The sequence below is a fragment of the Indicator indicator genome, unplaced genomic scaffold, assembly GCF_027791375.1.
Source record: "Indicator indicator isolate 239-I01 unplaced genomic scaffold, UM_Iind_1.1 iindUn_scaffold_163, whole genome shotgun sequence".
Taxonomy (NCBI): Eukaryota; Metazoa; Chordata; class Aves; order Piciformes; family Indicatoridae; genus Indicator; species Indicator indicator.
This window is the reverse complement of record NW_026539255.1, coordinates 64,503-78,110: the sequence shown is the minus strand read 5'-3', so window position 1 is coordinate 78,110 and position 13,608 is coordinate 64,503. Positions and strand designations below refer to the sequence as shown.

General features: G+C 56.2%; 1 protein-coding gene across 1 annotated transcript; it reads left to right on the top strand.

Moving 5' to 3' along the window:
- Window positions 1–1,437: 1,437 nt before the first annotated feature.
- On the top strand, window positions 1,438–10,514 carry LOC128980416 (cytochrome P450 2C11-like; the record flags this gene model as incomplete). Its single annotated transcript, XM_054398888.1, has 8 exons — window positions 1,438–1,639; window positions 3,241–3,390; window positions 4,857–5,017; window positions 5,195–5,371; window positions 6,192–6,333; window positions 8,329–8,516; window positions 9,973–10,114; window positions 10,321–10,514. Coding segments are annotated over 8 exons (1,356 nt in total), but the record flags the coding sequence as incomplete, so codon positions are not given.
- Between the last annotated feature and the right edge of the window lie 3,094 nt (window positions 10,515–13,608).

The following is a 13,608-nucleotide window of genomic DNA, read 5'->3' as shown; positions in this document are numbered from 1 at the left end:
GGAGGAGAGGAGGAGGAGAGGGGAGGAGAGGAGGAGAGGAGAGGGAGGGAGGGAGAGGAGAGGAGAGGAGAGGAGGGAGAGGAGATGGGAGAGGCGAGAGGAGGGGAGAGGAGAGGAGAGGGAGGGAGGGGGGAGGGGAGGGGGAGGGGAGGGGAGGGGAGGGGGAGAGGGGGGGTGAGGGGGGGGGATGGGGAGGGGGGTAGGGGAGGGAGGGGAGGGTGGAGGGGAGGGGGAGGGGAGGGGGAGGAGGGGATGGAAGAGAGGAGGGAGGAGGGGAGGAGAGGGGGCGAGGGGAGAGGAGGGAGGGGAGGGGAGGGGGTGGAGGGGAGGAGGAGGGGGGAGAGGGGGGGAGGGAGGAGGGAGGAGGAGAGGGAGGAGGGAGAGGAGAGGGAGGAGGGATGGGGAGAGGAGAGGGGGGGAGGAGAGGAGAGGAGGGAGGAGAGGGGAGAGGAGGGAGAGGAGAGGAGGAGAGGGGAGGAGAGGGAGGAGGGGGAGAGGGAGGGGGGAGGGAGAGGGGGAGGGGGAGAGGGGGAGGGGAGGGGAGGGGAGGGAGGGGGGGGAGGGGAGGGGAGGAGAGGAGGGAGAGGGGAGGGGAGAGGGAGGGGGAGAGGAGGGGAGGGAGGAGATGGGAGGGGAGGGGAAGGAGAGGAGAGGGGAGAGGGAGAGGGAGGGGAGGGAGGGGAGGGGGAGGAGGGAGGGAGGGGAGAGGGGAGGGTGAGGAGAGGAGAGGAGAGGAGAGGAGAGGAAGAGGAGAGGGAGGGAGAGGGGAGGAGGGAGAGGGAGAGGAAGGAGGGGAGAGGAGTGAGGAGAGGAGAGGGAGATGAGGAGGGGGAGAGGAGAGGGAGGGGAGAGGAGAGGAGGAGGATGATGGGAAGGGAGAGGGAGAGGAGGGAGGAGAGGGAGTAGGGGAGGAGAGGAGAGGGGAGGAGAGGAGGAGGGGAGGAGAGGAGGGGAGAGGAGAGGTGGAGGGGAGAGGGAGAGGAGAGGAAGAGGAGAGGAGAGGAGAGGAGAGGAGAGGAGAGGAGAGGAGAGGAGAGGGAGAGGAGAGGAGAGGAGGGAAGAGGAGAGGAGAGGGTCTGCTGGCAGATGCCCCACCAGCTGCCAGGACCAGCCCTCCGGAGCTCCTGATTGTTGCAGTCTGATGCAGAGACGCAGGGGCTCAGGAGCACCCCTGCAGGAGCCAAGCAGAGAAGGATAATAAAAGCAGTTGTTTTACCCCAGGTAATTATAAGGGAGTATAGCAGAGTTAGGTGCCAAGGTATTGGAAAGTGTTATGATAACAAAGAAACTCATGAAGAGGGTGGAGAAATTTTTACAATGTGAGATCAGATTAATGACCTGTACAGCGGCTGCACTAAAAACAGCAGCACGCAGACGCTACAACACATTTGTAAAACACACTTCTTCAAACCACAACCAAAGCCTGTAATTTACTAGGATGTTAAAAAAAAAAAAAGAAAAGAAAAGAAAATTATATGTTCCCTGACTTATGGCTCCATCTTCACCGTCTGGCTGGGGCTGACGCCGGTGGTGGTGCTCTGCGGCTACGAGGCGGTGAGGGAAGCTCTGGTGGGACGCTCTGAGGAGTTTGGAGGCAGACCCCAGATACCTCTTCTGCTGAAGCTATCAAAAGACTATGGTAGGTGTCTGCACTTCCTTCCAGACATATTGCCCTCCAGGTGAGCAGAAAGCCCCCAGCTGCAGCACAGAACCCCAGAATCCCAGCGTGGTGTGGGTTGGAAGGGAGCTCCGGAGATCACCCACTCCAACCTCCACTTCAGCAAAGCCTTGGGCATGGTCTGCCACAAGAAGCTCCTGGCAAAGCTGGCTGCTCATGGTTTGGACAGATTCACTCTGAAATGGGTCAAGAACTGGCTGGAGGGCCAGGCCCAGGGAGTGGTGGTGAATGTGCCACATCCAGTTGGCAGACTGGCACTAGTGGTGTCCCCCAGGGATCAGTGCTGGGCCCCATCCTGTTCAATATCTTTATTGATGATGTAGATGAAGGAATTGAGTCCATCATCAGTAAGTTTGCAGATGACACCAAGTTAGGAGCAGGAGCTGATCTGTTGGAGGGTAGGAGGGCCCTGCAGAGGGACCTGGACAGGCTGGATGGGTGGGCAGAGGCCAATGGGATGAGATTGAACAAGGCTAAGTGCAGGGTTCTACACTTTGGCCACCACAACCCCAGGCAGTGCTACAGGCTGGGGACAGAGTGGCTGAGAGCAGCCAGGCAGAAAGGGACCTGGGGGTGCTGGGTGACAGCAGCTGAACATGAGCCAGCAGTGTGCCCAGGTGGCCAGGAGAGCCAATGGCATCCTGGCATGGATCAGGAATAGTGTAGCCAGCAGGACAAGGGAGGTTATTCTGCCCTGTGCTCAGCACTGCTCAGGCCACACCTTGAGTCCTGTGTCCAGTTCTGGGCTCCTCAGTTCAAGAGAGATGTTGAGGTGCTGGAAGGTGTCCAGAGAAGGGCAATGAAGCTGTGAGGGGTCTGGAGCACAGCCCTGTGAGGAGAGGCTGAGGGAGCTGGGGGTGTTCAGCCTGGAGAAGAGGAGGCTCAGGGCAGACCTCATTGCTGTCTACAACTACCTGAAGGGAGGTTGTAGCCAGGAGGGGGTTGGGCTCTGCTCCCAGACACCCAACACCAGAACAAGAGGACACAGTCTCAAGCTGCACCAGGGGAAGTTTAGGCTGGAGGTGAGGAGAAAGTTCTTCCCAGAAAGAGTAATTGGCCATGGAATGTGCTGCCCAAGGAGGTGGTGGAGTCACCATCCCTGGAGACATTCAAGAGAAGCCTGGATGAGGCACTTAGTGCCATGGTCTGGTTGATTGGACAGGGCTGGGGGATGGGTTGGACTGAAGGATCTTGGAGGTCTCTTCCAACCTGGTTGATTCTATGATTCTATGATTCTATGATAAAGCAGGGACACCCACAGCAGGGTGCCCAGGACCACATCCAAAGTCTAGTGAAGAAATCCAGAGCCCAGTGAAGGACCCAAGACCTCAACCCCCCCATTTCCCACCCTGCAAATCCCTGCAGCTGTCAAGACTTTTGCCCAAGGACAGTGTGAACTCCACTAGGCAGTCATCTGCATTTCAAGGACGCTGTGCACACACCAGGGTCATCCCTTGGCTTCCTGCCTGACTGCTCCTCAGGCAGGCTTGGGAGCAAGGCTCCCTGCTCCTGTGGAGGAGTGGGGGGTGGCCAGGTGAGTGGTCTCCACTGCCTCCCTGCAGGTTTTGTCTCCTACAACGAGAAGAAGTGGAAGGAGCTGCGGAGGTTCACGCTCAGCACCCTGCGGGACTTTGGGATGGGGAAGAGCTCCATGACCCAGAGGGTGCAGGAGGAGGCACAGCACCTGGTGGAACTCTTGTCAAAGCTCAAAGGTGACGTGGGTCCTGCAGCAGGTGGCCCCTGCAGCAGGTGGAGGACACACAACAGCCTCCTGGGACATGTGTGGTTCTCAGGGCTGTGTGGAGTGGCTGTTGTGGATGATCCTTGTAGAGAAAGGGCTTAGCTCCAGCCCCATCCCACCCAGAGACAGCTGCAGAGATGTGGTGTGGTCATGACTAAAGAGCAGGACAGCCTGCTGCTGACCTGGAGCAGGGGGTGGCAATCACTTGAACATAGAACATAGATTTCACCTCAACATGAGGAGAAACTTCTATACAGTGAGGAGGATGGAGCCCTGGAGCAGGCTGCCCAGGGGGGTTGTGGAGTCTCCTTCTCTGGAGCCTTTCCAAACCCACCTGGATGCATTCCTGTGCAGACTGCCCTAAGTGATCCTGCTTTGGCAGGGGGTTTGGATTGGATGACCTCTGGAGGTCCCTTCCAACCTCTAACATCCTGTGATACTGTGAGACTGAGGAACATCTCATGCCCAAAAGAACAGAAACAGGAAAGCAAACTGCATAGCATTGAGAGCACACGCAGAAGATAGTGCCCTGGCTGCCAGAAGTTACCAAGGTGATGTCTTCTTCCTCAAGAAAACTGAGCTGCTGCCAGTGCCACCACCTCTTCTGGAGCTTCCTGAGCATAGGAGGAGATGGAAGCTCAGTGATATGCTGGCTCCTCTGCCTCTGATGTGTGCTGGTGGAGAGGGGTTGGTTGAAGTGTCCAGAGGATGGCCACCAGGATGATCAGAGGGCTGGAGCACCACTCCTATGAGGAGAGACTCAGAGAGTTGGGGCTGTTCAGTCTGGAGAAGAGAAGGCTCCGAGGTGACCTTCTTGTGGCCTTCCAAGATCTGAAGGGGGCTCCAAGAAAGCTGGGGAGGGACTTTTGAGGGTGTCAGGGAGTGACAGGACTGGGGGGAATGGAATAAAGTTGGAAGTGGGGAGATTCAGACTGGAAGTGAGGAAGAAGTTCTTCCCCAGGAGAGTGGTGAGAGCCTGGAATGGGTTCCCCAGGGAGGTGGTTGAGGCCCCATCCCTGGAGGTGTTTGCAGCCAGGCTGGATGAGGCTCTGGCCAGCCTGCTGTAGTGTGAGGTGTCCCTGCCCACGGCAGGGGGGTTGGAACTGGATGATCCTTGTGGTCCCTTCCAACCCTGACTGATTCTATGATTCTATGAAGTGGGAAGATGCTCTGCAGCCCCTCAGATCCCCAGGGCATGACAGTAGGTGCTTAAAGCACCTGGAGATGCCTCTGCTTTCCTCAGTCCCAACCACTGGGGAGGAGTTTAGGAGCAGGAAGGTAGATACAGGAGTCCACAGCTCTTAGCTTGGGCTGTTAGAACCAACAGACTCCACCAGAGCTTAGAGCTCAAAGACAGGGGCTCAGAGGGGTTTGTGCTGAAGGAGGTAAACACCCACTGACTTTCTGCTGCTTCTCTTGCCTCTTCTGGGGCTGCAGGGGGGTCCTTCGAGCCGATGACCATGTTCAGGCACGCGGTTTCCAACGTGATCTGCTCCGTTGTCTTCGGGAGCCGCTACAGCTACACTGACAAAGCCTTCCTGGACTTGCTGAATGCCATCAGCAACTACATCAGCTTCTTCCTCTCCCCTGTGGCCAAGGCAGGTGCCCTTGCTCTGCTCAGCACCCCCATACCCAATGCTCTCAGGTGGCTGAGGGATGCTCCTTAGCTTTGGGTCCCTTCTGGCCCTTGAAGGGGCAGAGTGGCTTTGGGGGAAGGCGCAAGAGGCTCCACCCAGGCTCCTGAGCCCTCCTGGGTATGCCTCCTCCATCCACAGGTCTACAACACCTTCCCCAGCATCATGCAGCACCTCCCAGGGCCCCACCAGAAAGTCCTGGCAGAGTGTGAGAAGCTGAAGGAGTACATCCGAGGAAGAGTTGAGGCTCACAAGGAGACTTTGGACCCCAGCTGCCCCCGGGACTACATCGACTGTTTCCTTATCAAAGCAGAGAAGGTAGAGGTGGTGCAAAGGTGGCTGAGGGCTGGACCCCCCCCAGACCTGCCTGCAGCCTGGAAGATCACTTAGACAATCTTCTCCTTGAATGTTGTCAAGGCCTGGACCAGGCTGTCCAGGGCAGGGGCAGAGTCCCCATACCTGGAGGGGTTTTGAAGCTGTGGAGATGTGGAGCTGGGGGACGTAGTTTAGTGGTGATCTGGCAGTGCTGGCTTAGCAGTTGGGCTTGATGGTCTTAAAGGTCTTTTCTTGCTGAAATGATTCTAAAAGAGGGAGATTCAGACTGGAGAGAAGGAAAAAATATTTGACACTGAGGGTGGGGAGACCCTAGTCCAGGCTCCCTCACTTTCAAAGGTGATGTCCTCACCCTGCTCCCATCTCAGTTCTGTCCCTGAGGGGTTTCTGATCCAAATCCCACTTGGGGGGGGTTGAAGCAGAACCTACTGTGGCCTTTCAGGACGTCAAGAGGCTGAGCAGAAAGCTGGGGACAGACTTTTGAACAGGGCCTGATGTAACAGGACAAGGGGGGGATGGTTTGGAACTCAAAGAGGGAGATTCAGCCTGGAGAGAAGGAAGAAATGTTTGACCCTGAGGGTGGGGAGACCCTGACCCAGGCTGCTCAGAGAGGTGGGAGCTGCCCCATGGCTGGCACCATTGCAGGTCAGGTTGTTTGGGGCTGTGAGCAACCTGCTCTGGTTGCAGATGTCCCTGCTGACTGCAGGGGGTTGGACTGGATGAGCTTTAAAGGTCCCTTCCAACCCAAACTCTTGTATGGTTCCATGATTCCCTACCAAATCCCCTTCCTACCAACCCCTTGCAGGAGAAGAGCAGCCCAGAGAACATGTACAGCAACGAGGACTTGGTCATGTCAGTGTTCAGCCTCTTTGGTGCTGGGACAGTGACTACAAGCAACACCTTGGTCTTCTTCCTCATGATGCTGGCAAAACACCCCCACATTCAAGGTAAGGGCAGCAGACTGGGACTGATCCCTGGGATCAAGGTCCTGGTGCAGCACTGGCTCAGGGAGACCCAGCCCTGGAAGGTCCTCTGTGTGTGGACACCAAACCCCATCCTGCCTGGTTCACCCAAGGGTGAGAGCCATCAGTAACAGATTCACACAGCCCTGAGGGGCCTGGGTACCTTCTCCCTGTTTTCCATCCCTGCCTGGGTCACCCAAGGGTGAGAGCCATCAGTAACAGATTCACACAGCCATGAGGGGCCTGGGTACCTTCTCCCTGTTTTCCATCTCTGCCTGTGTGGATGGATTCATCTAGGAGTGTGGTGAGTTGAAATCACTCTTGCCCCCCAACATCAAACTGCCAGACCAGCTCAGGTGGAAAGCAACTGGAGCTCTATTTACAAGCAAAACTACAATCTAGAAATATGGGATGCAATGAATATGTACAAACCATACAACATCTGCATGTGTTTACTACTGAGAAACAACAAAAGAACCCCCCCTGGATAAAAACCAGGGGGTTACCAACAGCTACCCCTTCCCTCCTCCCTTCCCCCACATTATACAAGGGAAAAAGAAAGAGGAGAGAAGCAGAGAGTAGTTTGTTAGTACTTAGCAACAACAAGAATGCAACCAAGGTCAGCAACAGCTAAGCAAAAGCTACCAGCTGGGATCTCTTAGAGTGAAAGAAACTGAAAAGAGAAAGAGTTAGCACAACTAACTTTGTGTTAGCAATCAGACCAATGGGATTGTTGTTGATGGGATTATTATTAACCTCAGGAGGTTCAACAAGAGCAAGTGCAAGGTCCTGCAGCTGGGTCAGGGCAATCCCAAGCACTGATATAGGCTGGGCAGGGACTGGCTGGAGAGCAGCTCTGAAGAAAAGGCCTTGGGGGTGCTGGGGGAGGAGAAGCTCAGCAGCAGCCAGCAGTGAGCACTTGCAGCCCAGAGAGCCAAGCAGAGCCTGGGCTGCAGCAAGAGAAGTGTGGCCAGCAGGGCCAGGGAGGGGATTCTCCCCCTCTGCTCAGCTCTGCTGAGACCACACCTGGAGCTCTGTGTCCAGTTCTGGAGCCTCTGTTCCAGGAAGGATCTGGAGGTGCTGGAAGGTGTCCAGAGAAGGGCCATGAGGAGGAGCAGAGGGCTGGAGCTGCTCTGCTCTGGAGACAGACTGAGAGAGTTGGGGTTGTGCAGTCTGGAGAAGAGAAGGCTCTGAGGACACCTTCTTGTGGCCTTCCAGAATCTGAAGGGGGCTCCAAGAAAGCTGGGGAGGGACTTTTGAGGGTGTCAGGGAGTGATAGGACTGGGGGGGATGGAGCAAAACTAGAAATGGGGAGATTCAGACTGGATGTTAGGAAGAAGTTTTTCCCCATGAGGGTGGTGAGATCATAGAATTGTCAGGGTTGGAAGGAACCTCAAGGCTCAGCCAGTTCCAACCCCCCTGCCATGGGCAGGGACACCTCACACTACAGCAGGTTGCTCACAGCCACATCCAGCCTGGCTGTAAAAACCTTCAGGGATGAGGCTTCCACCACCTCCCTAGGCAACCTGTGCCAGTGTCTCACCACCCTCATGCTCCAGAACTGGACTGGATTTGTGCTTGGGATTGCCCTGACCCAGCTGCAGGACCTTGCACTTGGTCTTGTTGAACCTCCTGAGGTTGGCTTGTGCCCAGCTCTGCAGCCTGTCCAGGTCCCTCTGGATGGATCCCTTCCCTCCAGCCTGTCTGCTGCAGCACACAGCTTGGTGTCATCAGCAAACCTGCTGAGGGTGCACTCAATGCCACTGTAAATATTGTAAATACTGTGTAGTTTGTACATTTTCATTGCAGTTTGTAGGTATGCTTCCAAATCCAGCTTCCATTTGCTTCCAACTGAGCTGGTTTGGCAAACTTAATGTCGGGGGGCGGGAGGGAGCTTTTCAACCCACCACAGATAGGTGCAACAAGTTAGGGGGTGGCTTGGACAGCAAGCACCATACCTGCCTTGTTCACCCCCTGTAGCCAAGGTGCAGGAGGAGATTGATGCAGTGGTGGGCAGCAGCCGTGCCCCCAGCCCGGAGGACAAGGTGAAGATGCCTTACACCAACGCAGTGATCCACGAGCTGCAGCGCTTCCACCGGAGCCGCATCGAGAACTTCCCCCGCATGACCACGCAGGACGTGGTGTTCAAGGGCTACACCATCCCCAAGGTTAATGTTTTGTGCCCCTGGAGGCCCCTGTCCCCCACCTCCCCTCCTCCCCCTGCCAGGGACGGGGCAGTTTGCGGTGAGGTTTGGTGCTGTCCCCGGGCTGTTTGCTCCCAGCTGAAGGTCTCAGCTCTTTCCCAATCCTGGCTGATGAGAGTTAGAGGAGGCGTGGAGGGAGGGGAAATCTGCTGCCAGCTCTGCCCACACACCTGTGGCCTTTTGGCTGTCCTGGGACACCTCTTTCACAGAATCACAGAATCAGCCAGGTTGGAAGAGACCTCCAAGATCACCAAGTCCAACCAATCACTCAACCCTAAACAATCAGCCAGACCGTGGCACTGAGTGCCTCATCCAGGCTCTTCTTAAACACCTCCAGGGATGCTGACCCCAACACCTCCCTGGGCAGCCCATCCCAAGGGCAATCTCTCTGCCTGGGAAGAACTTCTTGCTAAGATCAAGCCTAAACTTCCCCCTGCACAGCTTTAGACTTGTTCTGTTGCTGCTTGCCTGAGAGAAGAGCCCAACCCCCACCTGGCTGCAACCTCCCTTCAGGTAGTTGTAGACAGCAATGAGGTCTGCCCTGAGCCTCTTCTCCAGGCTAAACAGCCCCAGCTCCCTCAGCCTCTCCCCACAGGGCTGTGCTCCAGACCCCTCACCACAGAGATGTGGAGGGATTCTGAGCTTTCCCTGGTGTGGGTCCTGTTGCTGGGGACATTCAGCACTCTGGGTTTGGCTGCAAGCATTGTGTACAGCAGGCACCTTGCCAGGACACCTCCAACCTTTGGACTCTGTGCAGCGGAGGGGTTTGACCATCAGTCAGTGGGAGTAGCTCAGCAACCACAGTCTGAGGAACCAATCAGCTGGGTGGTCAAGAAATAAATCATTTAAACAGCCAGAGTTGGCATAACTACAGTTAGAGGTGTGACCTGTCCAAGCTGTCCACTCACACTGTGCTGTGTGGAGAAGTGTAGAGGATTGAGAGGAGGAGAAAATGAGAAGGAAGATGAATGAAGATGAGAATGAAAGCAGGGGTGAGCAAAGGGAAGAGCTCTGTGCTATCCTTGCAGGGTCTTCTCTCTCCTCTTCCCCTTTTTCCAGATGTCTCAGTGATGCAGCCCTGGGCAGCTACTCTAGTTGGAGGTGTCCCTGCTGACTTCAGGGGGGTTAGGCAAGATGACCTTTGAAGGTCCCTTCCAAACCTGTGCCATCTGTCAATCTGTGAACTTCAGTCTGGGGAGCTGCAGCTAACATGCAGCTGAGCCCCATGTTAGTTGTCCCTGCCTGGCACAGAGCCATTGCTCCCCACAGTCATCTGGGTGGGCACCAAGGGGTGCACCTAGCCACCCCCCCCCCGTGCCCCTCAGATGCTAACCCATCTCAGCAATGCTCTGTGCTGAGGTGTATGAGGTCTGTGTACTGATGTCCCTCCATCCACCCCTGTCCCATCCCTCTCCCGCAGGGCACAGCTGTGATTCCAGTCTTGTCTTCTGTGCATTCGGATCCAACCCAGTGGGAGAACCCCAAAAAAGTTGACCCAGGCCACTTCTTGGATGAGAAGGGGGAGTTCAGGAAGCATGAAGCCTTCATGGCTTTCTCAGCAGGTCAGTGCTCAGCCCCACACCTTGCCCTTAGTGGCTCTGCTCCAGGGTCCACCACCACCACCACAAATACTGCTTGGCACCAGAGGCCCACCCGCGGCTTGAGCTTCCTCTCCATGCTTTTGTGCCCTTTTCCCTCCCCACACACACACTGGATGAAGCCATCAAGGTACCAGCCCAGTGCTCAGGCTCCCCTTTGTGTGCCCCAGGGAAGCGGATGTGCCCGGGAGAAGCGCTGGCCCGCATCGAACTCTTCCTCTTCCTCACCACGCTGCTGCAGAGCTTCACCTTCCAGCTGGCTGACAGCTACAAGGAGACAGATTTGTTCTCCCTCTGGCTGCAGATCGAGTGCAGGGCGGTTCCAGGCAGGTTCTTTGCTCTCCAGCGCCCCACGGCCCCCTGAGCGAAGAGCAGCAAGGAGAAGGATGAAGCCTCCCGGCTGCCTTCACTGCTCCTGAAACGCTTCACTTCCAAGATTCGTAGGAGCAAAGCCACACGACCGTGGGTGCTACAGCAGCAGCCACCAAGCAGCGGGGGTGCTCTGAGCTGTGAGCTTCTCCTCCAAGAAGTGCCAAGCACCTCTGCCACCAGCTGCGTGGACCACCTGCTCCCAGCCCTTCCCTCCACCTCCCAGCAGCATGAGGAATACAGCCCTGGGCTTGCTCCTCCCGTGCTGATGAGCTGTGATTGAGCCTCCTTGCAGCAGGGCTGCCTGTAGCTCCTGGGCATTTGGGTGGGACATCAAGAGTGGGTCTGCAAATAAAAAATGGGTGCTGGTGTTTATATGGGCACTCATGGTGCCTCTGGGTGGAGGAATCACAGAATACTAGAGGTTGGAAGGCACCTCCAGAGAGGATCAGGTCCAACCCCCCTGCCAGAGCAGGATCACCCAGGGTAGTCCACACAGGAATGCATCCAGGTGGGGATGGAATGTGTCCAGAGAAGGAGACTCCACAACCCCCCTGGGCAGCCTGCTCCAGGGCTCTGTCACCCTCACTGGAAAGAAGTTTCTCCTTACGTTGAGGAGAATGAAGGGTGGGGATGCTCAGCTCCCCTGGGCCAACCACAGCAAGGTGACATGCACCTCACCCCTCTGCTTCCCTGCTTTGTCCCCCTTCGTTCCACCTCTTTGGTGGAACACTGGAAAAGGCTGCACAGAGAGGTGGTCACAGCCCCATCCCTGGAGATATTCAAGGTGAGGCTCCACAGGGCTCTGGGCAACCTGATCTAGTTGAGGATGCCTCTGCTTATTGCAGAGGGGGTTGGACTGGATGACCTTTGGAGGTCCCTTCCAACCCAACCCACTCTATGGTTCCATGATTCTCTCTGGACAGCATCTGTGACACTGCCAGACGCATTCCCTCCCAATCCCCACACCTCCCTGAAACCCTTGTGGCCATCAAGATGCCACATAAATGACAGGTGGTGGGAAATGTGCTGTGGGAGAAGGGGGGTGGGAAGCAAGAAGGCTTTTGTCACCAGAGTCAGTGTGTCCTTCACAGGGTGCTTGGTAGCCATTCTGTGCTTGTGCTGCTTTAACCAGGGGGGTTTAGTGGCCAACCCCCAGGCATGCTCCAGCCTGTGTTCCAAGTGTGGGGACTTGGTGATCCTGAGGGTGTTTTCCAACCGGAATGTTTCTGTGAGTCTGTGATTCTGTGACTTTAAAGTGGTGGGAATGCCAGGGCACCACTGAACCATGGCCCTCAGCACCACATCTACACAGCTTTGACACCTCTCCAGGGATGGAGACTCCACCACTGAGCCTGGGCCAGGCCTTGACAGCCCTCAAGGGGAAGGAATTGTTCCTCATGCCCAACCTAAACCTTCCCTGGTGCAACTTGAGGCCATTTCCTTTTGTCCTATTTCTTGCTCCTCACTTGAGTAGACCAACCCCCACCTGGCTGCAGCCTCCTTTCAGGGAGCTGTAGAGAGCAATGAGGTCTCCCCTCAGTCTCCTCTTCTCCAGACTGAACAACCCCTGGTCCCTCAGCTGCTCCTCACCAGACCTGTCCTCTAGACCCTTCCCCAGCTTTGTTGCCCTTCTCTGGACACACTCCAGCATCTCAATGTCCTTCTTGGAGTGAGGAGTCCAAAACAGGATTTGAAGTGTGGCCTCAAGAGTGCCCAGCACAGAGGGACAATCCCTGCCCTGGTCCTGCTGGCCACACTATGTCTGATCCAGGCCAGGATGCTCTTGGCCTTCTTGGCCACCTGAGCACACTGCTGGCTCATCTTCAGCCACTGTTACCAACACTCCCAGGTCCTTTCCCACCATGCAGCTTCCAGCCACTCTGCCCCAAGCCAGGACCATTCATGGGGTTGTTGTGACCTAAGAGCAGGACCCAGTAGGAACCTCGATCCCATTGTCCTCAGCCCATAGATGCAGCCTGTCCAGGTGCCTCTGAAGAGCCTTTGTACCTTCCAGCAGGTCCAGACTCCCACACAGCTTGGTGGCATCTAAACCAGGAATGGGGCTGCTCTTGGACAGATCAGTGACAAGGATATTAAAAGGAACTGGCCCCAGTGCTGAGCCCTGGAGAACAGCACTTGGGATTGGCTACCACCTGGAGGTAACTCCATTCCCCAGCACTCTTTGGGCCCAGCCATCAGCCAGTTTTTCATCCATCAAAGGAAAAATGGCCCAGATACAAGCCCACCCTGTTGGCCTCAGTGATAACCTGGGCTCCTCCTTCCACCAGCAGCCAACTGAACATGTCCCCAGGCCTTGGAAAACCAGCAGGCTTCCCACTGTATCCAGTTCTTCCCAGTGCAATCCTCCTAGGTGCGGGAGATTCAGCTCCATGTGTGTTCCTGGGGGTGTCTTCATCTCCCCCAGGTTTTTGTGTGTGTCCCAGGATGGATTAAATCAGGAAACCTTTTCCTTTTGGTTTAGCTGATTTGCCTCCGAGGATTTAATCTGCAAATGAATCTTACACATCTCAGGAATTCATTGCTGCCTTCAAACCACTAATCCCAGGAGCTGTGGCCCTGGAAAGGGCTCCCCAGGCAGGCAGGGACAGGCAGAGCCACCTCAGCTCTGGCAGCAGCCAAATGGTTTCAGCTGGGAAGGAGCACAGTAAAAGGGCTGAGCTGCAGCACAGTAGAGCTACAGCTGAGGAGGACCATGTGGGAGAGCAGAAGAGAGAAAGAAAACACTCAGCTTGCTCTCTCTGCTGCTGGGCTGAGCACCTCTGAGGTCCTTCACATCGATATTTACCTCTAGCACATGTCCCCAGGAGCTGCTTCAGTCGTGGCTACTTGTGAGCAGCTGGGAAGGGAGCCCTGGGGGTTCTCAGAGAGGAGGTGGCAGTGAGGGACATGCTCCCACCCCTCCTGATGCCCCTGACCAGCAGCTCAGGCTTGTTGCTTGTCTCAGCAGTGAGGCTTGGGGGCTTTATGAAGCCAGAGAGGCAGCTGGGGTGCTATGGGGTGTCAGGGCTGGGTTTGCCTTGCTGGGGTGCTTGCACCTCCCTGCAAGCATGGAAAGGGGGATGGCA